Consider the following 16,283-nt stretch of genomic DNA (forward strand, 5'->3'; position numbering starts at 1 on the left):
GCTTGATCCGCTCAATAACTGACATACCTCTCTCTACAAATGCTCACGGGCTAGTGATCAGCATAGATTTCTGAGCTTTGCTGCACTGTAGCTTGATTCCCAGGTGCTGTATTGTTTAATACCCATTCTTTTACTTTGTTTTTTCTGGGTTTTTTTATTCCTCATTTTTCTTTTAGCTTGGAAGGTAATCTACAGGTTGGGATCTCCTTCCTGTAACCACAGCTCAACTCCACCTTACACAGAGAGCTGAAACTTTCAGCAAACCCAGGTATGAAACACTTGAGGAAAAAAAAGGATATCTATAGGAGCTGGAAGAGGTGCTGTGCTAATACTCTCCAAGAGGCGTTCAAGGATCATAATTTGTGTCAATGGCTGTGCATGTGATAGTTTGAAAAAGACCTTAGCCGTGAAGGCTGACAAATGCATAGATTTGCTCAACTTGAGTGGCCCAGTCCCTGTTTGCAGATAGTGAGGTGCTGGTGCTGGACATGCACAGCCCTCTCTGATGGAGGGAATTCTGTTCCCAACCACCCAATTTGCTGTAATCAAGCAGGTTATCCCTCATTGGTCTGGTATCTGTGACTGAGCATTATAAAATAGACATTGGAGAAGACAGTAGGGTGAAATGTTTTCTCTCGTGTTGGCTATACAGCCATACCCTGCTGTCCCCCAAGGATGTGTTTGTGAAAGGTGGGATGGTTAGCAATATGGTAGGTGATGAAGCAATTTTTCTGTGAGACTGAATTCCTGGCCATTACCCTGTTTTCCCATCCTTTAGCCTTGCTAGATCTTGGTTCATCTGAGGAAGATGAGGATGAAGACAATGATAAGGTACAGTTCAAAAAGATGCAGCAAAAAAGTCCTTGGTAAAAGAGGAAGCTCGGTCACACAGATGAAGCAGGTGAGATCTTTCAGGATGGTGATCCTGAAAGCCATGCTGAAAAGATAACATGTTCTCCATCTGACAATCTTGGTGCAGCTCCTCCTGCCTCTTTGTCCTCTACATTATACATACTGTCCCTCTATGTTTAAAACACATGTATTGAGTCCCCCCCAAGCATCTACCCTCTGCTTCTTATGGTAAAAGTTGGTTTGCTATCTGGCAACTTGACGGCTTTATGTATGAGAGTGATGACGGCCTGCAGAGCCGGGTGACACAACTCTGAAACGCCAGTCAGAGAAGCAACAATTAGAAGGGGCTTCCCATTTTGTTTTAAGTGTGTGTGGCCACTGCCACAGCAACTAAAGGTGAGCAAATGCTCTTCCTGAACCTGCTTTTATTCCGCTCTCCCCACTTTTACATTAATCCAGAATCTGAAGGTCTCACAATTCTGCAGACCATGTGCTGACAACCAGAATTCTGAGACACTCCAACATTGCAATTAGTGGAGAGCTCAAGGTAGACAGTTCCAGGACCTTACAATCATGAGGCAGCGCTCGAGATAGACCTAGAAAACAACCCACAGTTGTGTGCCAGTCTGTCAGTTGTTAGATTCTCTGATATCTTTTGCCCTCTCCCTCCACAACCACCAGGTCTTCTACACCCAGTGGAAGATGCTACACACAAGTACCAGGTGGCCATGGCTTTGGCCTCGTCTGCACACCTAAGGAAAATGCATATTGTCTGTCTGGCAGCCAGCTACATTATGGAGAGCTGATTACAATCACAAGCAGTTATTGCAGTAGCAGGGTTGGCAAATGAGAAATCTAGCCTGGAGAAGCTGCTTCACCTCTTCATTTGGCAGTCTGTTTGGTCTTGTGATTTTGGCACTCTATGATCTCATCCGAGTTACATTTTCCTCTCTGACACAGGTTCAATACAGTTTTCTGGACAAATCTCTTTATCTACGCTGCCCTTCATCATTGGTTAAGTGAAGACCATATTTTCCTCTCTGCCTAACATTGCTGTAAAAACATATTAACTTCGTTTTTGAGCATACCAATCTTTTCATATGCTTACATACACATGCAGGACAAGCAAAGGATGGAAGAATAACCAGTGAACTGCAAATTATGTCTCATTTTCAGAATTGTTTCTTGACATTTTTTAAGTGCCCCTGGAAAGTACTAACAACAGTCCTACTCGAAGCCCTCAAAGCACAGTCCCACTTCTTCACCTCTAGTGCACCATAAGGGCAATCCTGTCCACAGCAGCAGTTTTGTGAGCAGAGCACAAAGAAGAGCCTGCAGGCTACAACTCACAAACAAAGCAACAGTATGAGATTAAAGAAATAAAGAAAAGAAAGTTTACCTGGTTCAGGTCAAAGATATCGAACACTCGTTTAATGTATATATCTCCCTGTGGATCCAGCCCTTGCAGACCCAGGAGGTGCTTGAATTCATGCAGACTAAGTTGCCCAGATGGGCATTCTCTCATAAATTTGCTGTAATAATGGTGCATCTCTGGGATAGGGCCATCACCTGGTAATGATTCTTTGGCGCCCATGTTACTACGCAGAAAGTGTCTCTTTTTTCCTATTCACATTTATATCCCTGAGGTTCAGAGTCTTGCTCATGACCAGAACTCATACAAATACTGCATTTAAATGGCCACGGTAAACCTCTTACAGCGTAAGTTTCTATTTTTATTTAGTGACTATCTGTACTCATGTGAGATTACCTTTAATGCCCAGTTCTAAACCAGATGGGATTTCAGAACATGGCTAAAGTAGAAGTAGGGAGTCACGCTCAAATTATAGTTAATGAAAATCTAGACTCTCCCACTGCCTACAAACATGCGTATTAGAAAAAGAAAAATGAGGAGATCCTCAAAGTGCTTGACTTTGAATTGTATGCAAACCATTATCAACACGTAAAAGTCTAATCCTGGATTGACTGTAAGGAATAGCTACAATTTACGCTGTAAATAAGGAAGGAAAAGGTTGAGAGTACAAACAGACATGCCCGTTATTACATTCTCTCCATTGTAGGTGGATTAAGCCTTTCTAAAGACAGAGCCCTTTGGACTCCTCCTTGAGGCACTTCTTATCATGAACATGCTGTGTGGTATCTTGTATTTGCATGCAGTTGCACCCTGGTTCCTCTCTCTCACCATGAGTCCCCAGACCAAACACACAGTTTTGGTCAGCAGCCTCGTGACAGAACCTGAGTGGAAGAGGAATCTTTTACAGTAACTTCTTTAACAAGAATCAGCTTGGTCTGATAAGTGAATTAAATGCAAGTTTCCTTGCTGTTGGTCAGTGCTGTAGTCCTGCTTTTTATTTTACAGCTTTCAGGAGCTGAATTCCTTCTTCCTTTGTAAGGTCAGAGAAGGGGTTAGGTATCAGTAATACTTCTGTACTGATTAGCTTCTATACAAGGAGATGAGCGGCTCAGGAGCATTACTGTAGCATGGACAAATTTGGAACTATAAATACCGGTGTAAAACTACAGGATGTTGGAGATGTAGGAACAAGACACTCCCACTCACTTATCCTTTTCAATTATAATCACATGGTGGAGTAAAAAAGCACAGTCCTGTGAGGTGCTGAGTGCCTTGTGAAAAACAGCAACCTCCCTCCAGCCCAACTTAAGCCTGAGAGCAATTAATATCTTACAGGATCAAGTCAATTTTTGAGAAGGGCTCCCATGCTCTTAACAGGCTATGCTACAGCTCTCTCCACAGGACATCATTAGGTTTAACATCATATACTTCCAAACGTGGCACACGAGTAAGAAAGCTTGAACCAATCCTCAAGTGCCCATGAACTTTTGAAGATTAAATAGGAAGATACAGACATTACCCTCAGTTTAGCCAAAACTGGTTCAGTAGGCAAAGCACATACAGCAAACTGGGTGGTTGGTGTGTTGCATTTCCCTCAGAGACCACGTCTGAGCCCTAGAGCTGCTGTGTCATCCCAGTGACTGAGGGAGAGCAGGGACACATCTCGTGCAGACACCTCATCTGCAGGTGAGTGCCTGGTGGAGCAGTGGGGGCAAGGACAAGGGAGGTGAAAGGAAATAAGCAGACAAACCTTTGGTATGCACAGTCTGACAAAAATCCTGAATTTTCTTCTTCAGCCATCACGCCCTGCTCTTAAAGCAATGACCTGTCATTGTGTCAAACACCAAAGAAAGACAGGGCACCAAGAACATGCCTTAAGCAGGCTGCAAACCCTACATGATATGATCAGGTAAGAGCTGTCCATCAGTAACTCTCCCAGGGCTAGTCATCCTTCCTCTTTTATCTCTTTGACTGGGAAAATGACAGCTCTCTCGCATCTCTTCACATGACCTTGTGCAAACGCTGTCCACAGGATCCTACTCAGGCATAGGGAACTGGGGAGTTGCTCACATCTATTCATCCCTCTCCCCTCCCTCCTATTTTGTCCTCCTGAAAACCACACTACTGCTACTTGCTTCCAAATAGCAAGTCCTGGGGAAGCGTACCCATGGTGACTGAGGCACATGAGAGAGATCCTGCACTGACTTGAAGATTTTTGTCAGATTTCATACATTCTGGTAAAAAACTTACAGGAGAATGTTACTTTAAAATAATTCCAACTTTAATTCAGTACCTGTTTTCAGGGTCCCTTTAGTTTAATAACAATAACTAAAATACCTGCAAAAGACAGCCAAAAAGCCTGGGGAAAAAGTGGTCTGATTTATACTTCAGCCTCACAGCATCCCTCACTCCTAGTGGGGGACTGGAATACTATATAATAGCTGATATTACATCTGGCAAAAAAAAGGAAGATGAGCTTTACAGAGCATAAAAAAGGCTAAAATTTACAACCTGCTGCATAGTTTGACAGCACTTAAACTCACAGACAAAGCGTGTGCTGAGATAGTAGAAGTTCCACAGAAATCACCTGTTCCTGAAGCCGACGGCAACCGAACATTTCTGCTTTTACAAATAAAAGTAGAAAAATTCATAACAATGTAGAGCTGAACTGATGAAATTAATATAGCAAAGCCATTTCGAAGAACTCTGAAACGATGGGTATAGAGGCTGGTTTGTATATAGGTAGCCCAGTGAAGCAGTTCCAAATGAGCTATCTGTAGCAACCTGAGCTGATGCTGAAAGATGAACATAAAATTACAGTATCTATTGAGATCTACATTAGAGATGCCCAGAAGCTTTCTGGTGTCTGTACAATATTCTGGGAATTAAGAAAATACAAACAGGCAACAGTGGGACTATGTACTTGTACTGAAAATGACAGTCCTATAATAAAGAAGATTGCTGGTTCAAGGGCAGACTGTTGGTACACTGCAAGAACATGGGCACACAGAAAATGCACACTGCAAGTAAAGCAAAACCGTCTCTGTAGGGAAACATGAGAAAAAAATCGTTTTCATTAGTCCTACTCTGAAAATGGTATTAAATCTCATCCGTTTTGGAAGGGATGATGTCATCTAGGTTTCTTTAAAAGTGGAAAAAAAAGGAGGTAGTCTTTGGACAGAAATAGCAGTTGCTTTTTTTTTTTTCTTTTTTTTTTAAAAAAAAAACAACCAACCAACAGAACCACTGCTTCATAGCAGGGTGATCAGAAACTACCTCGATATAAAAAAATGGCAGAAAAGTAAAATAATAAAGATGACATTCTCTTTCTCTTGGGTATTATGAAAGCGGCAGTAACTCGGCTGTAGGCAGGAGATACTAAATCCCTGCGTTGTGAAACAAGGAGGTCACACATCTTTCCACTCTGATAGATTCAACTGAATGCTACCTGTTTGAAGTGTGAGACAAAAAAGACAACTGCTAGCACTTGAAGTGGCAAATGCCAAGTTTTAAATGCATGTGAATAAAAAGCTCATCTACACATTTTTTTTATCTAAAAGTTGTGTCATCTTTGCCAATTAACTTTTTATCTTTTCTTCTATATTTTTTAATTCACTCCGGCTCACTCTAGCCCCATTCCCTTTTTCCTTCCTCAGCAATTTCTATCTGCTATTTGCTCTGAAAAATGCCATTTCTCTCTCCTGTGTGACTCAACTTGTGCTTCTGGAATTTGCCCCGTCTCTCTCTTCTTCTATTCCCATTCTTCTCTGCAGTCCACTGCCATCAGATGTTGGGTCCTACTGGTGCTGAGGGTGTGCAGACGTCTGCCACCACTCATTTCAGCTGCAGAGCTACCTGGGCAGGACCACAGAAAGCATCATTGCAGGTGTTCCCACATCCCTGCCTAGCCAGCTGAGTTAAAAGCATAGTGTCCTTCTCCTTGTCCTGCCATCTCCACATCACTGCCAGCTCTCCACATGCACATGGCTACTTCTCATCTTCAGCCAGTTTTGAAGTGCATTTATGTTTCTTAAGGCAGATGCAACCTGCCTTCCAGCTCAAGCAGACCTGGCTGAGGTGTTTTCAGAGGGGCCACCTATGCTGCCCAAATGAAAGAGAGTCATCTTCACAAGTTACAAAATTGTAGAAAAAGATTATCCTCCAGGAAGAGCTGGAATGGCCTGTCCTGGTCAGAAAATCTACCCTGTGGAAGTTTGAAAGTCCTATCTTCTCTCTATAGCCCACCCTGCACTTCTCTAAGTATTTAAATGAGTGTTTAACTTTCAAATTCTGCTTTCCTCCTCCTGTATCTTCATCAGAACGGTAGCTTGCTTTTAAGAATTGTTTTCTTCTCCTTCATAAATCAGAAAGATTTTGCCTCAATAAGGCAAATTTCTAGGAGGACACAACCTCCAGTCTCTCTGCCTGAGAGGAGACGACTCACCAAATTCCCGCTAACTCAAGCATGGGGTGAGGAAATAGAAATTCTATCCTATGGCATTTTAACCACAGCATATACAGCAAAGCATATGGCAATATATGTGCAATCACTTATTGTTCTCTCATTGAAAACACTGATCAAGCACTGGCACAACTTTATTCACTAAGAATCACGTTCCTTGTATGCCTGCTATTATGTTTCTACAAGCAATTAACTCCTTGGGTTTGTGTATGGATTTAAAACAGAAACAGAAGGCAGTGACCATTTAAAAACATATCTATAGAAACTTATTATGTCTGAGTCTTTTTTGTACTACTGCTTCATTATTCCTGACGTGGAGATTATGAATGTGGCACAATGATACATGTCCTGGCGATGAGATAAGCAATTGTGCTTACCTTAGTTGCGCGCAGTCTAGCCTAGGCTTTTATTTGCCATTAAACTTACACTTACAGATGTGATTTTGTGGGTGTTGTTAGCCACACATGCTACAGTGCACCGGGATCTCTAAATAACCAGCAGACCATGCATAATGAAATAACAGGTCTTATACTTCTTGCAGAACCATTTGCAGTGCAGTTGTTTTCATTTTAATGCTTATGGGAAGTGCTCCGAGATACTGACTTTGTTTTCCATCTAGAGTTAAAGACGTAACACAATGGGCACCTGCTCATGAAGTTGTTATTTTCATAAGGGTTATGTTATTTTCATAATCTCCAAAGAGATGCATCCTTCTTTGTCAGGAGGATAAGTCAGGAATACTTTCTTTTTGTAGCTATTGCAAATTCACTGATTTTCCTGAACTCAGGAGTGGCAAGAGCTTGGGATGTGCCTGACCTTGAGGACATCAGGGAACTGCAAGTGGGACCAACAACCTCCGATTAAGTACAGAGAGGCAGTGGAATGACTGTTAAACTGTTACTTTCAAGTGATCTTATTAGAAATGAAGGGAAAAAGTCCTCTCATCCAGGGAAAATCTGAGAGGGCAATGAAATGTCGTGACTCCAACTGAGAGAAGTAAAAGAAGAAACCTCTGAACTTTTGCATGCTGATAATCTGGGGAGGAAGGGGGGGAATCCACTTAATTTTGAACATTTTTTAAATACTTGGTTTTCAACCATCTGTAGCTACCATTAGTTTAAATTTGTAAAAAGAAACTTAAGTTAATAAATTATTGTTTCAAAAGTCCCCAAAATCTTTCTGTTAAGGGTAATATCTCTGAATTATCCCCCACATCAATGACAGTTTGATGCCACAGGCTGCTTTCATGAAGGTTTTCAGCTTAGGCAACTTGGATTTTTCCAGTTAATAATATTACATATAGGTCCTTAAACAACTCTAAATCCCAGCTTCCTGTTTTTATCTGCCTACGCAGCACAGCTATTTGGAAGAACTTTGTATATTAAAGCATCCCTTTTTCTTCTATTTTTTTTTTTTTTTAAAAATAAAATCCACTGAGTTAAGCATTTCGGAAGAGGGAAAACTGAGCCAATAGAGAGCGACATTAGTAAACATTTAATTAAAAGGAGAGGCTGTCTTCCCTAATTAGGCACCGTTGTTTTGATGGGAGATGTTCTCATTCTTGTTGTCTGAAGTCTTTCCCAAACCGACCAGACGCTGAGCATCTTGCATCTCCTAGTGGCTCCGGTGAGCGAGGCAAGAGCTTGCTGCTTGCTAAAGAGCACGGCAACACTTCTGTCTAGTAATCCCTCTCCAACTGCTTTCCTGGATCAGTGGGAGAGGCAAACCCTGTGGAGAGACACCCCGAGGGGCTGCATCTTGTGGCTCCCATTTCCAGCCTCTTCTCCGTCTTACTGCAGTGGAGCAAACGACCACGTTTATTCCCATAAGCTGTTTCTGTCCGAGCTCTGTTTCTGATGGAAAATGAATCTCTTGCTAAGATTTCAACTGCCTTTCAACACTTTTTCTCTCCAGCTTGCATTTCAGTTCCACAAGGGTTTCAATTCACGTACGAAGAAGGGATGAAACACTATTTCCTCCTCCTGCTCTTTGAACATTTATTTCTGTCTCTTTATACATGTGCCTTAAGTTTGTTAATATGATTTTTTTGTTTGTTTGTTTGACATTTCACTTATTTCTTCCCCATCCTGGAAAGCTAGTACCTACCTTCAAGTCTATTCAAGTCTACCTTCCTTCCATTGCTCAGCTTTAAAAGTTGTTTTTTTAAGGGTTGGGTAGGAAAGTTAAACTATCTATATTACTCAGAATAAAAATGATGATAATAAAATCGATGGTAATAAAATAAAGAAAAAAGAAATTAAGTTTCTTATAACTGTCCAAAAATTCAGCTCAATAGATCTGTAGAGACTTTGTTTTGGAAATGGTGGGGAAAAATATTTTTTAAGAGGAGAGTGAAGACACAAATATTCACATGACCTTCCAGTAGTCAAAGGGGGGAACACGAGAGTTGTTAGGCTCTCATCCAGACCCACCTACCAGGAATCAAACTTGTTTAGCAGATTTTTGAAGAGCTCTTCGATTAAACAACCTAAATGTCATTGAAAAATGTGCAACAAATCCAGTTTTCTCAGTTTAAGTAATGCTGCACAGCTGTTCAAAATTAATGAGAAAACCTCCAATTCCTGGTTTACCTGACAGTTCTTGTTCAATATCACTAGGCCAAAGTCCTCTAATGTTCATACTAGCACGTATATTTCACGATTAAAATAGTTCAAGAAAATGTCTTACCTGCTTCATGTCAAAGATGTGAAACACCTGTTAAACATACTCATTTGCCTGAGGGTTCATATCACATAAACCCAGTATTGTCTTAAACTCATGGAGAGTAAGTTGCCCTGAGGGGCAATGGTTCATAAATTTCTGGTACCATTGACTGTTTCCTATTGCAGCAAAATCATCAGCTGATTCCCCGGCACCCATAGCACCATCTGCCCTTCCTCTCCATCCACGCCGCACTGTTTGCTGTTGCGCAGTGCTCCTGCGTTCCCTGGCTCACCTCCAGCTAGTATTCACCAACAAACCAGAAGCTGAAAAAGTACCCTAAACCTCTTAAAGATCCTCACAGATCTGGATTAGGCAAAAATAGAAAGTCCATCGCATCTCACTTTGTGACCTGCTCGAATGCACACAGGCTTGTCAATAGGTGGTCCCTCTGGCCAGAGCTATCTCAATACCTCAGTGTGTTCCCAGATGTGGCTTAACCCCAGCTGGCAACTAAGCATCACACAGCCACTCACTTTCTCCCCACCCGGTGGGATATGAGAGAGGAAATTAGAAGAGTAAAAGCAAGAAACCTCATGGGTTGAGATAAAGACAGTTCAATAGGTAAAGTAAAAGCCGCACACACAAGGAAAGTAAAAGAAGGAATTCTTTCTCCACTTCCCATCGGCAGACAGACGTTCAGCTGCCTCCAGAAAAGCAGGGCTCTATCACATGTAATGGGGAGTTGGGAAGGCAAACGCCATCGCTCCCAACGTGCCCCCTTCCTTCTTTTCCCCCAGCTTTAGATGCCGAGCACGATGGCATCTGGTCTGAGATATCCCTTTGGGTGGGCTGGGGTCAGTTGTCCCAGCTGTGTCCCCTCCCAACTTCTTGTGCACCCTCAGCCTCCTGGCTGGCGGGGCGGTGGGAGAAGCAGAAGAGGCCTTGACTCTGGAAGCACTGCTCAGCGGGCAGGAAAGCATCCCTGTGTTCCCATCACTCTCTTCAGCACAAATCCAAAACCTCGTCCCACAAAAGCCACTCTTGAGAAAACAAACTCTCTCCCTGTCCAAATCAGAACACCAGGGCTCAACCTGCTGCTGGAGGAGATTTCTTGAAGACAAAACATGAAATTTGTGCTCATTTTATGCAAGATCCTATATCAGGTTTGCAGCCTTGGTACTCTTGCTAAACTTACAATGCTTTGCACTAAAAATGCGCTGGCTAAGATGACTTTCCCAAATTGTGAAATGGTGTTGCTGTGCTTTGTTTGGAGGGCTTTGTGTTCATCCCCTTGAAAAACAGGGAGAATCATAAATCCTGCAAAATACTAATGATGTGTGTGATGACTCTGGTGTCTGCCAGTAAGTGTTCCTCCTGCTGAAGGAAGATAATATGTAAACAGACCACACAGTATCATAACATTAGCATTGAAAACAAATGTTCTGATAATATCTCAAAGGAAACATCAGGTTATTTAAACAGAAAAACTGGTGAAATTCACAGATTAGAACCTGAAGAAAGGATATAAATCAGAGCCAGTGAAATTCAGGAAGAGGACTTTTTCACTGAAGACAGACTCTTCATGACCCTCCAATTAAAAGTACATACTTCGAGTTTGACTTAACATCCCCTCTAAACCAAGCATGTAATAAATACTTTTCATATAATCTTAAGGTAAAAAGAACTAGGAACATGTCCTTATTCATATAATTCTGAACCAGTAAGAGCGTGGAGAGGCACTGAAAAGTAATCATATTGCTTCATTTGCATAATCCACTTAACACACGCGTTGTGTTCACACAGTCTCAGTGGTGGGTTTTCAGATAATACAGTGATAGAAATTTGAATATTTAAAGCACGGCACTTTCAGTATCATAGAAACTGGAAGCTGATAGAGGTACTTTCAGCAATTTTAGGTTCAGGGAGAAGCTTGAAGCAAACCAAATTCTGCTGTTTGCTTGAAATCTCACTTCTTAAATGCCAAATGCGTGCTACGAGAGATTAGATCCCAAATTATTTTCCTCATCCTGTAACATCAAAGATCTGGCAGTGATTTTTACCATCATGTCAGTAGATAAAATCTGATCCTCTAACAGAAGGAAAATAACATATATACTTCAGAAAAAAAGAAAAGAAAAGAAAAGAAAACTAGCCCTGCAATTTTCACCTTCAAAATTGCAGGGCTCAGGATGTTATGACACTTCAGAACCTTGATTTATTGTAGTTTATTTCAGAAAAAAAAATATCTGTTTATTCTGTTAAGAAAGAGTTAAATAGTTTCCACTGACCAAATCAAGTAGGTTGTTATTCCACTGAAGCATAAGGGAGGGCAGAGAGAGACTGTTCATCTAACCTGTGAAGAGCTGAGTCATCTTGAAATAAGATCCTTCAGCGCTGCTAAACGTGGAAAGGAATCTTGAGCTGGATATCCGTATTAAAACCAGAATCCAGAAGACAAATGCGTTTTGATTGTACTACACATAAGTCATGCTCTTGTTAGAGAAGTGTAGATATAGTTAGAATGATCAAGAACAGTATGAGGATACTGTTACTGAGAAAGCCGGTGCCAAGCCGTAAAAATCCCATATGTGTTACTCTTGGCAAACTGGTGTGCCGACAGCTCGTTCTTCCTCTCGTGTAAATTGGTTCCCTAAGCCAGCCTGAAGCCCCACAGAATGACTTCACAGGAAACATACGCTACAACAGATAAACGTACACATCATATCAAACTAAACAGACGTGGTGTGAAGCCCAAAGGGGAAGCTTATGAAACCCTAGCATGTGGCTTGAGAGGTCCTCAAAGAGTCCTTGAGAGGTTTTCAGAGACTCTCACAAGATTTTATTGAAGGCAGGAGGAAAGAAAACTGAGCTACAGTTTATCTAGAAGCTATATGTTGTACCTGAATCTTGTACTTATACTGTTGCCATTTCATTAAAAAAATACACTGTTGCTATTTCATCAAAAATAGATTATTTTTTCTATTCTTAAAAAGGAAAAAGTAAAACATTCAGGTAAAACATTCTAGGTTCATTTGATTCATTTCTCTAAGTGTTTAAGCCTTTCCAGCCACTAAATTGTACAAATAGATTAGACAAGGAGAAAAACTTGCCAGCCTTTGATCTGGGAGTAGATGCCACGTTCTTAATAATATTAAATAATATTATTTCCAGCTGCAAAAGGATACAGACTATACAATTTCAGGTGTATGACAATTCCAAATGTGCAATTCCAGTCCTGCCTTCTAAATAACTTTTCCTGGGTCTATTGCTGCAACCGCTCAATTAAGAAAATCTGCAATAAAATCTATGCCTCAGATTACAGTAGCTCATGGAGGATTGTTACAACATCTTGCAGAACTGGAAATGAATATCAGATCTTTAGCAGGAGCTAATTATTAAATAATGAAGTTGTAAGCCTAGCATAAGCAGTTTTTATAGTGGATTTTATGAAGCCCTAAAGGCCAAGTCGTTGTTTAATTTCGTTAAAATGGGGGAAGACTTCCAAACGGATAAAACATTGAAACATCTTTTTCTCTTTAACATGGAACATTAATTAAACAAGCTCTTCTGGGAACAGCAAAACAAAAGCCCAGATTTGTACAGATTCAGTCTTTTGTCCCCTAAATCTCCACACCCTGGTACCCCAGCTCCACCCTGTATCCTCAATAGGCAAAAGGAAACAAGTGGCTGATTATTTTGCCAGCCAGCTGTTGCTTTAAACAATGAATAAAAGCTGAATTCTGCATGAGTAGGGCATTCATTCTGGATGTTTCTCTGCTACCCAGTTGCCAATTTTTATGAAAACTTTAGTAATTAATTAGTTGAAATGCTTACTCTCTGAACTTTAATTGAAATATGCCAATTGATTATGGGGAAACAAGAGAAGGGGATCAGAGACTGATGGACAGGGCTATGTAACAGTTAAACTCCCATGTGTGTATAATCTGACAAGTTTAAGTCTTAGTATTCATTTGATAACTCGAGCAGGCTACTCCTTGGGTGCTAAGCTATTTGTACTGGGAGGGAGGCCCCGTAATTAGTAACTTGTAAAAAACCAACCAACCAAAAGACAACACCAACCCCCTCCCCCCCTCCCCAAAAAAAACCCAAACCCAACCCAAGACCCCAAAAAGCTCCCCACCTTTTTTGGTTTAAAGCTCTTTCCCTATTTAGACAGGTCTCAGGTTCACATAAGGCTTATCTTAATACAGAATGACTAGCTACTTTTGCAAAATATTTTTCTCCTTACAGAAAGGTGCTCTAAATAAACTAGATATGGAAAAGTATTCTTCACATGTATATAAAAAGGAAACGCCAGGATCTATATGCACATTCTCAATACTATAAGTAATATAAACAAGTGAAGAAAACTGTTCGTTTTAATTACACTCGGTATTACAAGGACTACAAATAGTAGAGACAGCTGAATGAAGTAAGGTGGTAAAGAACAACCGTACTATGAAAGTTTGTCTCTAATTTATTCTGCACCCTCTGCCTGTACTGGATGCACTATTTGCTGAGTACAACAGATATTTTCAAATATATAGATCAATACTAATAGTAGTGGCAAGTTCTCCTAGACATTTCTTGGCACAAAACTATTTGAAGGGTACTTTTTTCTTTCCTCTCCACACTCTCATCCCATGGCAAATACTCAGTTTCCCTATGCCTGTGGTTGGTCCTGCACTGGTATTGTATCATCTTGACAGAAGACTGATTTTCAAGAAGTGCTCATTTCATGTTCCAGTTTTCTGAGAAGTAACTAAAACAAGATACGGGCTTGATTTTCTGTAACATCCTCAAGTCAGTAGTTGCTTTAAAAGTATTTATCTAAAATAAATTTTGGAAAATTTTCCAAATATTTGTCAATAGCAGTGAGATGTCAAGGGCTTTTTGCAGTACACATCAAAGCTAAACTGAAAAAGCTCTTAGATGAGCTTGAACATTGTCCATGCGCGTTACTCAAGAAAGTCAGCACTGATGCAGCTTTACTGGGAAACATAATGCATCAATTTATTAATTGAAAAGAACATAGTAAGCTGACAATTTCTGCCAGTCAGATTTGATATTGATAGACTTTAAGTTTGCTCACCAACTGTAATTAGCACATTTATTGAGTTAGGTGATTCTACTTAGTCAAATTCCATTATATCTAACCATCTGGTAACGGACAGGGGGGAAGAAAAGAGCATGTGATGAGTCTGATTTTGTAGGAGCAGTACTTGAAGATTATATAAGAAAGAATTGCGTAACACCAAAAAAGCAAGCTGAATTGAGGGTTGGGGTATGTGTGGAAATAAGCGTAACAAGAAAACTGGGTGTAGCAAAGGTGCTGACTATGGAATTCTTAGTCTACTGGGCACCATACAAGAAATTGAAGGTTGGATGTAAAAACATACAAGGTACCTCATACTCTCAGCATTTTCTGAAACAAATGTAATTCATTTCATAACAAAGAACAGAAAAGGTCATTTATGGGAACTGAAACTGCCTGGAGTAGTTCTGACTACAATTTGGACTAGTTTTAACCTGCCACTTAAAGTCATTCATATAATGTAATAACACAGTTTTCAATACGTCTCTGAATTCATTGAGATCAATGGAATGGGGAGTGGGTACAGAACACTAATGCGGACTTTTTTTAAAAAAAAAAAAAGCTTTTTAACTATTGATGGGCCCATCTGTTTTATTAGCTGGAAGCAGACTTTGATTGCGTAGTATTGACAATTTGGCCTAAACCTTATTTCAGTTAAGGACAAACACTTTTGCAGAAATTACAGATGACTCTCCACTTCCCTTGTAGCATTTGATAGAAAGTGTTATTTTGGCTTAAGAGGAAAATAGCAATGCATGGTCTTCTGGATGGGTCTCATGACTAGAAGGAACCTGTATCAACACCGAGTTGGAAGAGCGTGAGACAGTAATGCAACTAACAGCTGCTGGATGCCTTCGGGGCGACCTAGGATGTTAAGCAGTAAAACTGGGATGATGGATCAAAACTAGACAGATGTGTCTTCGGAAAAGGGGGATTGACTAATACCAAACTAAGCCATAGAAGGTGCTCAGAATGAATCCAGAAATATTTTACTCACTGACAGAAGGAATCGTATTGTGCCTATGTTGCATATTCTTAAAGCATTAATACCTATTGACCCAGACAAACACTTACTGCTTTAAAAAAGATTTTTCAAGTAGAGTTACATAAATAAAACTTCCAATTATTAACACACACTGAAAACAACAATAAAAATCCGTGTTTGGAGGATGAGAAGATATTCAGCATGTATTAGAATAACTGTACAAATTTTCAAAACAGCAAAAGGTACTGGGAACAGCATTCAAAATTGTCTGCCTGCCACTCCTGTTTATTTGCCTGTAGTTTACTGTTGAATCACCTGTGAATCACTTCCATTACCTCTGAATAGTTGGCACTGCCAGCCCTCCAAGACACGTTGCTGAATGCATCAAATGATACAGCCATAAGCAAGCCAGCAAGTTCAGAATGAATTCTTACCTTATTCATGTCAAATGTGTGAAATACTTGTTCAACATAGCTGTTAGCTTCTGGCGTAAGTCCGTGTAGATCCAGGACGTGTTTAAATTCATGCAGACAAAGCTGTCCAGATGGACACTCCTTCATAAATTTTGTGTACCAATGATGAATTTCCATAGCATTAATGTCATCTGCTGATCCAGCAGCACCCATAGCATCAAACATACCAAGTAACCTTTTTCAGTATTTATTCATCCAAATGTTCATTCTTGCTTCCCAGCAACGATCATTCAAACACCAATTGTGCCTCTGAGAGCTACTTTAAACCTCTTACAGATCACTACCGATATAGACTAAGTAAATATAGCACCCTAGCAAGATTACCGGCGCCCAGGTTTAGTGCACCATGGTTTTATCAGCTGATTACAGTCTTTGTGCAC

General features: G+C 40.5%; 1 protein-coding gene across 1 annotated transcript in view; it reads right to left on the reverse strand.

Annotated features, from left to right (window-relative positions):
- The window catches only part of GUCA1C (guanylate cyclase activator 1C), a 37,937-nt gene extending 21,869 nt beyond the window's left edge, over nt 1-16,068 (reverse strand). Inside the window, exon 1 of the mRNA XM_086626980.1 lies at nt 15,865-16,068. Coding sequence (XP_086483106.1) covers nt 15,865-16,068 — 204 coding nt within the window. The remainder of the gene's footprint in view (nt 1-15,864) is intronic.
- Between the last annotated feature and the right edge of the window lie 215 nt (nt 16,069-16,283).

The sequence above is a fragment of the Tauraco erythrolophus genome, chromosome 1 (assembly GCF_009769465.1).
Source record: "Tauraco erythrolophus isolate bTauEry1 chromosome 1, bTauEry1.pri, whole genome shotgun sequence".
In the NCBI taxonomy this organism is placed as follows: domain Eukaryota; kingdom Metazoa; phylum Chordata; class Aves; order Musophagiformes; family Musophagidae; genus Tauraco; species Tauraco erythrolophus.